General features: G+C 48.3%; 1 protein-coding gene across 1 annotated transcript in view; it reads left to right on the top strand.

Moving 5' to 3' along the window:
* Positions 1 to 15,890, top strand: part of LOC149351996 (carboxypeptidase D-like) — a 47,174-nt gene that overhangs the window by 14,486 nt on the left and 16,798 nt on the right. Inside the window, exons 2-5 of the mRNA XM_089581225.1 lie at positions 11,712 to 11,905; positions 12,428 to 12,577; positions 13,646 to 13,809; positions 15,268 to 15,392. Of these exons, the coding sequence (XP_089437351.1) occupies positions 11,712 to 11,905; positions 12,428 to 12,577; positions 13,646 to 13,809; positions 15,268 to 15,392 (633 nt within the window). The remainder of the gene's footprint in view (positions 1 to 11,711; positions 11,906 to 12,427; positions 12,578 to 13,645; positions 13,810 to 15,267; positions 15,393 to 15,890) is intronic.

Below are 15,890 nucleotides of genomic sequence, written 5' to 3'. Positions count from 1 at the left end.
AAACTTCTTACTATTTTTTCCATCTTTTCTTCCGAAATTTTGATTTCTTTTTTTTTTTAATGCCTACCAGGAAAATATTTTTGAATGTATCGAACGCCGCGAATATAGTGTTTTAAATATTCACGTTCATCGTCCGATATTATATATCAGGCAAGAACACGCATTTTCCCCAAGTAAAAGCTACCGCATTTTTAAAATTACCCTTGTGTTCCGACGCAACTTTTCTTGGATATAAATGGCACAAAAGAAGAAAAGGCACAAAAAAAAGGATTACGCAAGTTTTTACCTTAACATTTAAAACAAACCTTTTATTTGTGTCTTTGCAGTAAATGAATCCAAAAAGGTTGTGAACATGTGTGACCATCTAAGAGATCAAGGTTTCCACGTAGTGAAACTGAAATTGCGGGCGCTGAATTAATTTCTATACCGACTCATTTTGTGCTTCTTGCAAGCTGAAATTTACCCCTCGCTGTCGAAATTAGCTTGAAATGATATACACGTATAAGCGCATAGAACTAGCGTAGCATTTAGGAACACAAAGCCTCGTATCGAATAGGAAGAGTGCAGCACTGAGCGTAGTGCACTTTGTATGGAGTCTGCGCCTGCTCCAACGTATTAAACATCCGTTAACAGCGGCAGGAAACGGCAGACCTGACGCGTATCGTCACTGTGGCATCGCGTCATGCAAGCAGTGCGAGCTTCAGAGAAGTTGCCTGCGTTAGCAGAAGCGCGAAGACGCTCTTCGGCTCACCTTTCACGCATTTCTCGCGTGCCAAGAAGCTTGCTTGCAGAAGCCAGAAAAACAAAAGGAATTGTGGCGTTTACTAAACAAAAACGACGGACGTAGTTGCTGACAAACGTCGTATAAAGTCAGTTTAAAGATTTTCCTCACTGACTTTTATCACTCACATCAAGGTCGCCCGGTAGCACCGAAACGTTAAAAGAATGTTACTTTTTTGTTTCGGTCAAATATTAATCCATTGATTTTAATTTATGTTTTGAAACGTTTCTGAAACGTTCAAAATAAACGCAGGGATAACCTTTTTGTAATTTTAATTAAACATTTAGACATCATATATGCAGCTTTCAGTAAAATAATAGAGTAACCCTGCATGATCAGGTCTGCCAGTTGTGAGAGTGCACAAGCTGAATCCCAGAATACGTAGAGTCTCCGCGTTGTGTGTCTTCTCATTCACGTACATATATTTTATCTGAATTATCTTCTGTATACGAAGCTTTATTAAGAAAACTCTGCTCCCCCAACCGTGTTTTTTACGGCCGATTTCGTGACCCGACTTTCGCATTTTCAAAGCGCCCCCTTTCAATGATTTTCCAGTGAGGATAACGTATTGAAAATAGTATATAGGGGTAAGCACAGCAACCTTGGACTTGTGGTGCGGTGCCCGTCTTTTCTTCGTGCTTGTCTTAAAGTTTCGCTAAATTTTTCATTTGCCGAAAAATCCGGTTGGCCAGCGCCCTTTCCAGTCGGGCCTCTCAGCGGAATGTAACGGCATTGCGCTCTCCGAAGAATCTGCACGAAATTGCGCGTTAGCCATACTTGAAGTATCGCCATCCGAGCGTGTGACGGTCATGATTCGAGTCGGATTCGTTCAGCACAATGACAGAACAAGCAAGAGCTCCTAACCTGGCTGTTCAAAGACGCGTCTTAACACTATCATGGCGCGGAAAAAGCGCTGTACTTAATTACCGCTGATAAAGTGCTCAGCGCAGACCTTGTCAGCACTTCCCAACTGCCACTTTGCTCTTTGCATGGCTTGCAAATACACTTTTCGCATCTCTTCGTCGTTCAAAAAGAAGTGTAAACTGAGGTCGCTGTTTTTCTGCGAGCGAACAGCACATTCCACGGCGTAACAACTCAACAGCATAGAGAAAGCTGCAGTTAGCTTCCGCTAACGATAAATAGTTCAAAATACCACACAGCAAGAAGCCGAGTTTTTTATCACCAGACTATTCCAGTCGTGTAGCCTGCGAGAGATCATCGAGGTTTCGGCACCGGTTCGGTGCCTTCCGTAGCGGCAAATTTTAGGCATTGTTGCGTTCAGCCATATGTCATAGGCGTACGCGTTTGGCAGATCTTGATGGCTTCACGCGTTTGTATGCGCCTTTATGTAAAAAAAGAAGTTAGTGCCTTTCGCAGTGTCGTTCGGCGCTGCATTCAGCTCCGCATTTTCGGACATTATTTTTGTGTTGTCGAAATCAAGGAAGCTTTTCTTCTAGTCGATGCAGGGACAACCAGTGCATCACTGCTGATGAACCACTCCTTCTCTTTTCACTCGTGAGAATGAATGTCCGAGGGTTGAAAATGGCTCGTGGGTTAGTTGAATACTCTGCTTTCTAAGTACACTCGAGAGCTGCTTGATGATCCCTTTAACACACGCGCTGAATAGTCGCACGCAGCTTGTGGGTAAAGCCCCCTCAGCGTTTTCTGTGACAGCGACCATAGAAGGGCTTTACTTTTGAGCAGACGAGTTCGGTTTCCACGCAGAATGAGTGGAGACGCGGAGCAGCAGGTCCATAGGGAAAGAGAACAGCGTTCACTGCCGGCGCTCTATACGCCACAAATAAAGCGGGCGATTCAGCCATTCAACTTCGAAATACCGGCATTTTCTTTTCTACGCGACAGCGTGCGCCTTGGATGACGAGTCAAACACGCTGGCCCTTACAGGCCAAAGAGGCGCGCTTGTTCGACTTGTTTAAAGGAAGGTCTTGCCCGACAGTGCCCGTGTCTGCGAAGTGATACGCAAAGAGGACCCCAGGCAGCTGAAGGGACCCATTAAAGCTATTACAACATACTCTTAAAGTGTCCCCAGAATTTTTGGTTGTCTTGTGTAGTGCAGACGGGGTTGCGCTGGACGGAGGCGTCAAAACCTCCGAGGCTTCGAAGACATCAAATAGTGTCTCTGTGGCTGCGTTTTAACGGGATAGTGTTTAGGGTACCGTTCAGCAGAGAACCCGGCGCCGTAGTCGGCGTGTCGAAGAAATACGAATTGGTCGAGAGGGTCATGACGTCACGCGTGGAGCTGTGGAAAGTGAATAAAACATTAGCTAAATTGTGAGTTTACGGTCGCAACATGACTCAAGCCTCATTACGACATCTAGGAATGTAAAGTAAATGTATTGCGCTGAAAAGAAAAATAGGGGTAATTAGATTGGAATCGAGCCTGTAACCGTTGGGTCGCGGGTCAGACACGCTACCCTATAGGCCATGGAGGCACATTTTTTTTTCTTTATTGTCTGTTTCAACAGTTTACAATAGGTCACAAATAGAAGTTCTGGACTGCACTTCCAAATATCAGGAGCGGACGTGCGCGTTTCGCTCAAACGAGGCACTCAGAACCGTTTCAAGGAACACAACTGCCCCATCAAACTGATAACTTCATCTCCAAAACAGCTCCTTGTACGCGTTCTTTCCACTTAGTTAAAGGGAGGAGAAACGAGCAGCATGTGGTTTTGATGTGCGTGGCGCCGGTTGTGGTTCCTGCATCGTTTCTTTCCTCCCCTATCTCCCTCAATATCATTTATGGCTAATGCGCCACTAAATCCAACACAACACAACACAACTCAATTTCCTATAAACTTCCATACAATTTCCTTTACGTTTCCACTCTCAAGGTTCGGTTACACTACACATGAATACCACCGAAAGAAGCAGATTGGACAGCCGTCGCCGTAGCTTAGTTGGTAGAGCACCGGACGCGAAATTCGGATGTAGTGGGTTCGATCCCACCGGCGACATGTGTTTGTTATTTCTTGTGCTTTTATTAATCTCCCATTGATGAAAAGCTAAAATAAAAAAAATACATCCCCAATGCACCTTGATTTCGGTGGCTGTTGGCTTCCGTCATGTATGCCATAACGAGCACATCATTTTCCTCCATTTGTGGGCTTGCATAGTCTGATACAACTCAAGAAGGAAGCAGCGGGTGCCCCTCAAAGGGGGCCCTCCAGCCAATGTCACCCAGCGATAGTTATGACTTCGTGCTTGAAGGGCAACTGAAGAGTTTTCAGAATCCGAGGAGTTTAAATTGGCCGAATGTGTGGAACCTGCAGGTAAAGCTTGCGAAATCGTTTTTCCCTAGGATTTGAAATGGTGGCGTAATCGCCAAAAAAAAAAAGCGTCGTCGGCTTTGAGGCTTCTCTGCAGTGCACAGTGATGGGCAGAGGCCACGATAATGACGTCACATACGACGGCGCTACGTTTCCAGTGAAGAAACAGTTGTTTCATGGAAGAAAACCAACGCCATCGAAGGTGAATCTCACAAAGCATTGTTTCGCTGCATCGGACAACGCATAGCAACATGCAGGCGGAGGCAGCGGGCATCTGAAGTTTCGGCGATAATGACGTCACAATGAGTTTCCTCGCACTTCCCCAACGCAGTGAGGAGAAGCCTGAACATCGTCGCGGTTTTAATCGACGATTACGTCATAATTTCAAATGCTAGCGCAAAAACACTTTGCATGCTTTACCTAGAAGCTCCGTTGATTCGCATTTTTGAATAACCTCGACTTCTCAAAAAACCATTTTAGTTTCCCTGGTGCGACCCCCCGGGGACTTTCAGGTGCAAGGGGAATAACCACAGCTTAAGTGGACTAAGAGTGACGTCACGAAAACCGGTCGACGCCATTGGCTGGAGGGCCTCCTTTGACCGTCATTTGCCACTTCATTCTTGATTCGTATCTGACTATTCCACGATAGTCGGATACAACTCAAAACCGCAGCGGCGGCAAATACCCCTCTTCCATGGCCCTCGAATCAATGGCGTAGACCAGTTGTGATGGCGTCAGGGTTAATACCATTTCACGGAGGCACCTGCCAGCAACCAGGAATTTCACGCTGGGTCCGCCTTTTAATTGCTACTTCGTTTCCTCTCCCTTCGGTCAAACAGCTACGCTAGCCTACAGGCGAATTACTCTGAGCAGCCATGATGGGCGCCATATTGCCGACTTTATTTCGGGGGGGGGTCTCTTACTGCCATATGCGCCGCGTATACGCAGCTGATATCGAAGCTGCTTGCGGCACTCGGCGTCTCGTCTTTATCCTCGGTACGCTCGTTCCGCTAAGCCTCGCCGTAAGCAGACCTACGATGTGAAGTAACTCGATTCATTATGGCTGCACTTATGTCTCGCTTGTGTCGTCACAGCATCAAAGTACTGAGGTATGCAGCTTTCGTCAAAAATATACAGCCCACCGGGTCATGCAGCGTGGCTCCTTTTTCATGTGCTACAGGCGCCCTACGATACATGGATCTGAAGGAAACCCGTTGGGCTTGTATGTTTTTTTATTATTATTATTATTGAAGACAGGATGTAGCGCAACACAGAAACGACAGTGGACGAAGGGAGGCGTCAAGGACAAGCGCTTGTCGATGTCTCCTCTCTTCGTCCACTGTCCTTTCTGTGTTGCGCTACATCCTGTCTTAACTATGGAATACCAGCACGCCCAAACGTCCTCTTTAGTCAACTGTATATCTTTTTGGAAAAGGCTTGTTTTTCCTCGCGCCTTCAGCGTGGCCGGAAAATCATTAAAGCCTGTCACGGAAGACGGGCTCAAGAGATCTACTGGATACGATAAAAATGTGTCTTCAGAAGCTGGAACGCAGCGAAACAACGTACGTTTGTGAAAGCGGAAGTCAAAACCTGATGCATTTTCAATGTAAGGGAAGAGTCACGTTAGTCAACAGTTTCAAGGACAAAGAGTTTCAGACATTCTTGGTTTCAGACACGTTTTGCGTCTTGCCTTGGGGAGATAAATGCAGCAATCTCTTAGCCACAGCTGGCCGAGCGCTTTACTACACTTTAGCGCACGTATGTGCTACGCGTTCGTCTTGTTTATGGCGCAGCGTCTAAATCCATTTTGTTTTATACGATCATGCATCGTTCTTATAAGCGGACTTTAAATAGCTGCTCCTTCATTTCCGCCACCCACTAGCTGTCCGTGATGAGCATTCTCTATACCTGTACCGAAAGACGTCTATTTCAGTGACTGATAACCAAGCATGTGCATACGGATCGCAGTTGCTCTACTCAACGTCACGACGGGACCTTGAGTACAGGGTGTTCAAATTGAGACTTTCTGGATTTTTTTTATGCACAATCGGCAGTACACGAAAGCAGGTTTCGCACGAAGGTTATATACGGCCAGGCGGGCACAAAGTGAGCGGATAACTGTCCTCGTCGATCGCCTAATATAAAATCAAGATAAATTTTTTGGACATTGGAGTTCACGTGCAGGTTTAAAAGGCGATCGCATTCCTAGACCGCTCCATTTGGTAGAACTCGTGTGTGCCAAGATATTCGCCTTCAAGTATTCCGCACAACCCGTGTAATTGCGCATGGATCGAAATTCCTCCTGGCATGACGCAGCTGTTGCACTTGGCGTTCCATCTGCTAATGGCGTGGAGGAACAGGTGAGGCTGATAACTGTTCCTCTTTCACTATCGACTAGTGGAATTGAAGAAACGCCATGCTCAACAACTGCGTCACTGTGGGGAGGAATTTCGCGTTGGTCGCCACCGCCTTGAATGCTCAGTTAGGTGGAATGAGTTGAAAATTACGAGCCGAATATTTCGGAACACGTGCGCGGTAGGGCAGATCTGCCAAATAGAGTAGTCTGGGAACAGCACCACTTCTACGTTTCCGATGTAAATATGAGCTCTAACTGCAGCAGCTGAAATGTATATTAACTGATTTTAGGTAATTAAGATGATGATGATGACTACCATTATCCTCACACTTTGTGTCCGCCTGGAAGCATAGCCTACTTGCAAAAGTGCTTTCGCAGACTGTTCATTCTGTGTTTTCGAAAAGTCTCTGTAATTTTTAACACCCTGTATGGGGTCCTCGTAGATTCAGCCTCGTTCGATCCACTTACCTGTAGTTCTCAAAATGCGCTGCCTGTTTAGTTCTTGCCTACATTTTTTTTTCGCGTTGTTATGAACGCACGTTGCTGTGGCTCGTTCATTTAAATTATCTACCGCAGGCTTCGCACGTTTATTTCAATGTCGTTTTTATCAAATGAATCATTTTCGTTTGTACAGTTTGCCGGTGCAGATAACATACGCCGTCGTGTCGGAATGTGCGTCCAAAAGGCCGGTGATGGATCACTGTCGAAGCCAACGTAAAATGATTGTTCTTTGCGCACGACGTGGGCAATCACTGTCTCCGAGACACAAAACAAACCTCGAACTATTGTTCGAGTACGATGGACAGGATTGTTTGCACTCAACTTCATCACAACCGCGCAATGTTGCGGAAGTTGGGGCTGGCGTCAGTCAATCAAGGCCAGGGCTCGCAAAGCTATCCGTACGCAGGGGTAGCCTTGATATATATCCAGCCTCCGACGGCCCCATTTCGCTCTCACTCTTTCAGTGAGGGACGATGGAGGGCAACGAACTGGTTTGACATAACAAACACCCATTTCACGTGCTTTCGACGAACTCGCTTGCAGAGCGTATTTGTGTTCTTCACAGTGATACACAGTTGTACTGGCTAAATTTTGCGAAGTTTACGGCGTCTGTTTATAGTACCTGTATTCTTTGTAGGCGACGCCACTCCGAGATCATGTGATCGCCTTTTGACCAATGGCGATGTGCCGTCTGCGTCACGTGATTGAGGCTTGCGGACTATGGGCCCGCAGCTAGAAAAGAGGTGGCGGTGATCGTTGCCGTTTTTTTTTTTGCTTACTTATTTTAACTACACTTTATTTTTATGCGGCGGAGCGGAGTTCGCCTACCTACCGCTGCTGAGCTCGATTGTCTCAAGGCCTCGGTTTTGTGACGGTTAAGCAGCAGCAGTGGGCTACAGGTACATCTTCGGCAACTGAAATGGCGCAACACGTTTTTACGAAGTAAATAGAGCATTTAATGAAGTGCAATCTTACCATTTTTAATCGCAGCTGAGCTGAACTTCACGATACGTCAGCAACTGTTTTCGCGGTATGAGTGTTTAGCGATAAAGTATACTGTTCTGGAATAGTTCTCAGCACATACCGGGACAACAGTCGAGACGGCAGGACGCAGCACCGACTTCCAACTACAGTTTTTTTCTTTTTTCATGGCAAAGAACGCATGAGCAGCAGGCGGGCAGGAAATAACGAACCGCTGTGATATAAAACCGATGCGAGAAGATAAAAATTAATTTTAACTAAAAGTCAACCCGGCCGTAGTTCTTGTCTTGTGTCCGTGTCCGCGCTGCAGGCTTGTGTATTTACAACGGCTTCGCGATGCGTCCGAGCCGCGCCCTGCCCACTCGCGCGGCCGGTCAGCGGCAGCTGCTGCAGCGTTACTGCACCATCCCGCGAACTGTTGGCTGGAGGCGAACAGGGAAGGAATAAAAAGCGTCCCCCGAAATAGAGCGCGTTCCTTGTTTCGTCCGTCTTCGGTGGCAGCCATTGTCTTCGCCGGCGCGCGAAGCGGAGACCGGCGGCCGCCGACGGTGCGTTCCCCGCTGGGAAAAGGACTGTGGACAGCGTTGCCATAGCGCCGTGGACGGCAGTTCGGTCGAAGGTCCGCGATGCGAATCATTACACGAACGTCACGGAAACTTTCTCGTGCCGGCGTCGAGGGAGCGGCGGCCTGGGAGTTTTGCACAGTGAGGTGACAGGACCTCGAAATGGAATTGGTGGGCTTTTTCAGTGACGAAGTTTGCAAACAAATGAGGTGCAAGCTCGTTTGTTTGCAAACTCTCTTGGGAAATTTGGTTGTTCGAGCGACAAGCATAGTGCCACGAACATCTGAACGCTTTGCTTATGAACGAAATACATTTACCGGCACAAAAGCCAGCCGTCTTGTCGCTTGTAAACCGCATGAGGCGGTAGATCGCGGCGACGCACCGCACGAAGCCCTCGCTCGGTTGGGAGTCCATCTCTCGGAAACGGCTCGCGAGAATAGGCAATAGCAGAAGGCTTTACGGGGACGCAACTTACGATCCATTTTGAGAGCGAAGTTCGTTTTCTAGCGCTGTTTCAGCGAACAATCTTCCGACACTTATTTTGTCATCACCCATACATCTAGACAGTTGATGAAAGCCTGGTAGTAGCAATGCTACAGGAAAGGGTGCTGTAGTAAGCATCAGCACCTCAGTAATGCAGTTAGGCGCCACTGCAAAGTGTTTCTCAGGTCTATATATATATTTTTTTAAATTACAGTGTATAACCAAAAAACGATTTCCAGCGTCGCTTTTGTTGTATTTCATGCTATTTAAAGTCTTAAAAGCTGGGTACTAGCGCAGTTCTATTGGTCTGATAACGCGAAGTCACTGATTACTGAATCGGTCGCAATAGCCGCACGCAAGAGGCGCCCGTGTGCTGTGCGATGTCAGTGCACGTTAAAGATCCCCAGGTGGTCTAAATTATTCCGGGGACCTCCACTACGGCACCTCTTTCTCTCTTTCTTCTTTCACTCCTACTTCCCTCCCTTCCCTTACGGCGCGGTTCAGGTGTCCGCAGATATATGTGAGACAGATACTGCGCCATTTCCTTTCCTCAAAAAAACCAATTTATCAATTTTAGCCGCTACCGAGCAACACTGCTGAAACGCACCGCTCTACCTCCAAGTCTCATCGCTTCGTGCGTACGTATAAGCCCGACCCACATGGAGCGGTTTTCTCGCGGAAAACCTGCGTACGGCCGCCCGGCGGCGGCCGCTTGGCCGCCGGCGGCCGTTCGCCGCCGACCAAGCAGTGCTAGATACGTTCGCCCGGCGGTCAGCCGCTCACCGGAAGCGGCGAATGCGAGCTGTCAGCGCGGACCAATGAGGGCGCTCTCTTCCCGCATCTAGCTTCCGCCCGCGCGCGGCGACAAACATGGCGGCGCCTTTCGAAGCCGGACCCCTCGCTTTGCACTGAATTCTCGTTGTTGCTGCCTTTTACACTGCGTTCACTGGCCGTAAATGGAGCACCGGTCTTTCGCTTCGTCTCGCCTTGCCTATAATAAAACTTATAAGTGATAAATTTGCCTTATTTTTTTGTTTAGAGTGACGATTCTACCACTTCTAGGCTTAAAAGGAGAGCCGGTTTGTTTTCAATAATGGTTCCTGTCCCGAGAACCAGATGGCGCTACTATAGGCTGAGTCTATTTTTGCGTCTCTGCTAGCAGCAGCTGCCGGTGGCTCGGCGCGCAGGGTCAAACCGAGTGGGGGTGGAGTGGAGAGGGCAGATAGCATACGCTGAACTAAAAGGTGAGAATGCACCCTCCAATAAACAATGGCTTTAGAGTAAGCTTACAAATCTTTTGTTTTTGTCGGCAGCGGTTTGGCGGCAGCCGCCCGTTTTCCGCCTCTTGTGGTGCGGCACAGCGGCGGTGCGTCCGCGTTCCGCCGCGCCGCTCAAAATCCGCAGCGCAAGTTCGCTCCATGTGGGTCGCCCTAGCGAAGGCCGTCGCCATCGTACATCGCGTCGCAAGGAAACATCGCTTCATGCGGTTACAGCTTCATCATCATCCGGGTTTTCCATGTTCACCGTCAGAGTTGAAGGAAGAGAGTGAATCGTAATATATGAAGATTCTGATGTGTAACATATGAGTCAAGGTTATAACGTGGCAGGGCTATAAGACCAGCATCCCATAGTTGGGCAGGTGCAACTTAACGTCGCATAATGTACGTTTACCTAGGCACCATACACAAAGGAAAGATGTGATCTGTTTTGTACCATCAGCGCCAAATGAAACACGAAGAAAGTAATTGAAACGCAAAGACAGAGAGACAGAATATTAGGTGGTAAAGACAAGGTCCATCAACACTTCGCCGTGGTCTTTACACCATCGAAGTGTAAGTCAAGTGCGGTAATGCTAAGTATCCATCAGCTAATACATCCATTGCCTTGCTGGTCCCGTTTCAGCTGCGTTCGCGTTTCATTTGGCGCTAAGAGTGCATCTGTATTACAGCAGTAGTCACTTGTAATCTTGGAAAGCACTAAATCACTCGGCCGTCGCATAAACATAAGTAACGAAACGAACAAAGATGAGTCAAATGCTTCTTCAGCGTCAAGAGTAAATAAGTGAATGTACTGTGTACTACCGTCTGAATGTTTTGAAATTTCATGGTCACGTTGACGGCAAAAAAAAAAATAAAAAAATAGAGGCAGTGCCAAAACATATGATTGACTACACGGGGCGAGGTATAAATTTCCTTTTTCTGCCGTCGAGACGTGAAATGGCATTTACCTTAATGGAGGATCAGCTGTGGGGGATCGAGTCTTGGTTCCCTTTTTCTTTCTGTTCTCCTTGCATGCTTTTTAAAAAGGAAATGCGCTCACTTCATTTAATCGAAAAATTTCGATGGCTTCGCGAATGTTTCGCTGAATATTACGATGTTCACAATGCTGTTCACAAGTTATCTTGGGTCTGCTCTTTTTTCGTCTCACGCAAACTGCGTGCTCACGTTTTCTTCAAGGTCTAAATCGATCGAAGTGTCGTTATTCTTTGTATCCTATCGTCTTCACACTGACAAATCATTGCACATTTTGTAAAAAAATTGGCGAGTTAAGTCCACGGCCTCGCCATGGCCGCTCTTCTAGAGCGCTGGCGCTGATCACTTGCTGACTGAACCATAGTGTGGCCGTTTACAAACAGGATGTGTGGGAAAATCCACAAGAATTTCGCTCCTACTAGGCTGACTTTGGCCCCCCTTGTGCGCGTGGCTGGTCGCCGCGAGTACTCAAGGCTGACCACTCGTCATATTCGTGTCCTTGCGCAGTGGAGCCTGAGACCAAGTACGTGGCCAACATGCACGGCAACGAGGTGTTGGGCCGTGAGCTGATGCTGGCGCTGGCCTGGTACCTTTGCCGCCAATACCGAGAAGGAGACCAAGAGGTGTCCGCGCTGCTGAACTCAACGCGCATCCACATCATGCCCAGCATGAACCCTGACGGGTGGGACACCGCGGCCAGGGTGAGCTGTTTATTATACTATAAGACGCCTGCCGTGCAGTCCGTCCTGGGCTCAGTCTCCCGCGGCCAGACACAACAGCGATTTTCCGCTGTCTTCAAATGACGCAGACATTAAATAGCACTTTCCGTGTGGTTTAATTATGGCTGCGAGCATGTCAAGGATGTACGCGAAGAGAGTTTTTGCACCAAATACTCCCGTGCATCTGTAAAAGCCTTGCGAGTTGCTGTATGCTAGACCAAAACTGCGTCAACCTATTACCTTGCGTGCTTTTTCTTAAGACAGCAGTCCTTGTTCCATTCCCGAGGACCGGCATGTGCGTTGGTACAGCAACCTTCGTCACTGGTTCCAGCGTGGCTGCCATGCCTGTCAGTCTAGACAGAATCTCAACGACAGGCATTTTCGGGAAAGGGGCAGAGCGATGCCATTACTAAGCGCTATGACCGGAGCTGGTAGAGTGCGCTATAGAAGGAAGCGAAGCCTAAGCAGAGATCTCACGGTTGCTGTGCCCTGTTGCCTATACAGTCTGCTCGCGAAGACTGGGTGAGCGGTCGTGCCAACGCCATGGGTGTCGATCTGAACCGGGACTTTCCCGATTTGGAGCGCATCCTGCGGGACAAGGGCCTCCGAAGGATCAAGCCAGACCACCTCTTCAAGGGGGAGCTCTCACATCCGGTACGTACTACAAGTGCTATATGGTATGTTTGTGTCTACTGGCTGCATTGCTGGAAAGAGGATGGGAGCGTTAAGGTTTACGCAAGGAAGCAGTTCAAGGAGTTCTCATGGCCGCACTTGGGGCGAATATGGCAGAGCGGTTAGCTCAAAATCGCGAAATGCTTCGAGTGTGTTCATAGTGGCGGCATGTTGTCATGGTACCCAGATGCTTGGCAGAATTTCGGCTGGCTGACCGCGGGGCCGCCAACATCTGTAGTAGTCAGCTTAGTGCTTGTCTGGTCGCTGCGAGATTGTGAGAAGTAGTATAAAGAGGACGTACACCTTCGTCTTGTCTACTTCGTGGCTACCTAGCGAGGCGCCTCCCCATCCGTTGAAAACACTGCACAGTGCGCAAACCAACCGCTTCAAAAACAAAGCAACAGCTATTACGCTTGTAAATGACATGAAAACCAATTACAAGAAGCAATTCTTCAACGGGATTATAAACTGGGAAATATATATTGCGTTCAACTCACCACCAAAGGGCATAAGTTAATATTCGTCCATGCATGCTGGAGCAGGGATGACGATGTGCGAGCACAGGGCATGCTGGCGGAAAACGCTCTCGCGAAGATATATACCTCGCTGTCGAAGAGCGGGAACGCACTGCGTGCATGGTCATTTCCCCAAGCTATAGAGACCAGGAACAAACTCTGCTTCTAAACTATGCTTTGCTTATAGCCAATGTTCGCTGAAGGGAAGATGATGGCATGCATCTCCAAGAGTTGATGCTTGTGAAGAGAGCGAGGGCACTTTGCAGTCAGGCGCGAGACTGCAGGGAAATAAGCTTGTGTAGAGATAACAGCGACTACATATACGTTTACCGAAAATCGACTTGCATTAAACACGTGCGCCTGTACATCTGGCATGACATGGGTGTACACCAGCCTTTAAAAAAAACGTAAACTATATTCGTGGCAGGTTTTTAACTTTGACTCCGTGCACTGGCAGATAATACATTTATGTGTCGTTCTGCGACTGAACCAAAAAAGCCGTTGAAGTATAGCGTGCGCTCACACGCGTCCGCAGGTTCAGCCCGAGACGAAGGCTGTGATGGAGTGGATCCTGTCGCTGCCGTTTGTGCTGTCGGCGAATTTCCACGGTGGCGCTTTGGTGGCGAACTACCCTTTCGATGACACGCTCGACGGCTCCCAGAAGAAGTACACGTCGGCGCCAGACGACGCCACCTTTAGGTACGTGCGGGTGCCGCGCCAAAAACACCACTGCGCCCCGCCAGCAGGGCAGCTATACTAGCGGGCTCTGGAGCTGTAGTGCTACAGAGTTTTCTCGTGCTATGTATACGAACGGAACACCGATTGCGTTGGTGAACGGCGATGCCATAGCCAGGACGCCCCGGTGCATTTTTTGTATAGAGGCTGTCCATCTATTGACGCACAGGAAGCGCCCCTCGCTTGCGTCACAAAGTGCGCTACGCTGTGAAAGCTGACACGCTATAGAGTCGACAGGCTGCAGCTTAGGCTGATGAATGAACTCATTTCTCGTTGGATTGGAGCAGCAAGTCGCACCAGCTGATCCAGGTTGTCCTGCATGGAGAGCACCAAAATGCCGAAAGAGCATTGGTAGTGGAAAAATACACGTCTGCCCATACGTAGAAACGTGTTTTGTTTCTATTTTTTCGTAGTGTATAGGTAACTCCGGTTGTTGTTACGCCGCTAGTCACCAGCGACTCGAGGGAAACAGCATTTGTTTGTAATAACAGCTGCGTGTTTCGTTGGGTAAAGCAATTTCGTGCCCACATCATGCAGGCGATACACGCTCGGACCGGCTCAGAAGCGCGTCCATGCAGGGTGCTTAAGCTGAGGAAGCTCCGAGTGTGGAGGAAAGTGTTTACACGTGAATAAATGCAGTTAACATCCACGTGAGCTCAGTATATACAAAGGAAGGATATAGGGCTGTGTCAAATTCTTGACGTTAAAGCAAAGAGTCCAATGCACTTAAGGGAATACCCCAATGCGGAGTAAATTGTAAGTATGGGAGTAAATTACTCATTAGCACCCACCTGATCGCAGCATATCTACGAAGGCTGGACAGCTTTCTCAGAAACTTCGAGGTTCAAGAAAAATTCGTCCTGGTCCAGGGCTCAAACCCGGGTCCATCCGGACCAGGTTGACTTTTTCTTCAACTGCGAAGTTTCTGAGGAAGCTGTGTACTACTTTTCCTTCGTAGCCTGTATATGAATGCGGTCAGCTGGGTGCTAATGAGTAATTTGCTCCCTTAACTGCAATATAAAGGAACTCCTTTGCCTTTTCGCCCACTCCGGTGCGATGAAGCGACGGCGAGAGCTGTGCCTTCCGACTGTCTTCTATAGCGCTCGACAAACAAGACAGCATAAGTGCCAACTTTTAATTTAATTCATTTCAAAAATTCAAAGACATACGCAAATATTTACACTCACTAGAACAGGAAAACATACACGAGCACATACACAAGCATGAACAACGAGCATGAACACAACAGATGTGGTAAGATTCAGTGTGCACCTAACGCGATGGCGTTAGTCACATTCGCCAAATGCGAAATTTCTTAATCCGACAGATACAGGGACGGAGTGCACATGTATGCAGCCGCGCATCACTGTTGTCGAACTGCAGTGTGGTGGAGTCATGCGCTGTGGTCGCCTGTGCGTGCAGGCACCTGGCACAGACGTACGCGTCCAGCCACCCACGCATGAAGCAGGGCGAGATGTGCGGCGGGGACGCCTTCCGAGACACCGGCGGCATCACCAACGGGGCCGCCTGGTACGCCGTCGCCGGAGGTAGGTCGCGCACGCCCAATCTCCACTGCACAGTGCGGGCTGCAAGAAAAAGGAGAGAAGAAGAAAAGCACAATACGCGCGCAACTCTTGATGTCACGCACGTCGCTCACATTGGAGACTTCCGGCGAATAATTTGACAGGGCACAGTTCTTTTCTTCACGAAAGCTACTTTTTTTTTTTTTGCGTGTAGCTGCTTTAGCTGAAATGAGATACCACATAACAATGATTGGGTTTTAACCGCTTTTCGCGCATGCACATGCAGTTTCACGTGCGCAAGCGGTAAGGTTTAGTGTTGACGCTATGGTATGATTTAGAGCTTTGCTAGCTAATGATTTGGATGCCGACGCACCACTCGAGCGTGCAGGGTTTTGCGCTTGCTTGCACCTCTGTGTGGTAATGATCAACCTTTTCGCAGGCTGCGTTGGCACGCATTTTGTCATATTACTAATAAACATTTTACCACACGAGGTAGGTTATTATTTGAGCTATAAATTTTGG

This window comes from Amblyomma mixtum, chromosome 3 (genome assembly GCF_055824585.1).
Source record: "Amblyomma mixtum isolate Tamu chromosome 3, ASM5582458v1, whole genome shotgun sequence".
NCBI classification, from domain to species: domain Eukaryota; kingdom Metazoa; phylum Arthropoda; class Arachnida; order Ixodida; family Ixodidae; genus Amblyomma; species Amblyomma mixtum.
The sequence above is the reverse complement of the archived record's forward strand: the minus strand, read 5'-3'. Positions and strand labels throughout refer to the sequence as shown.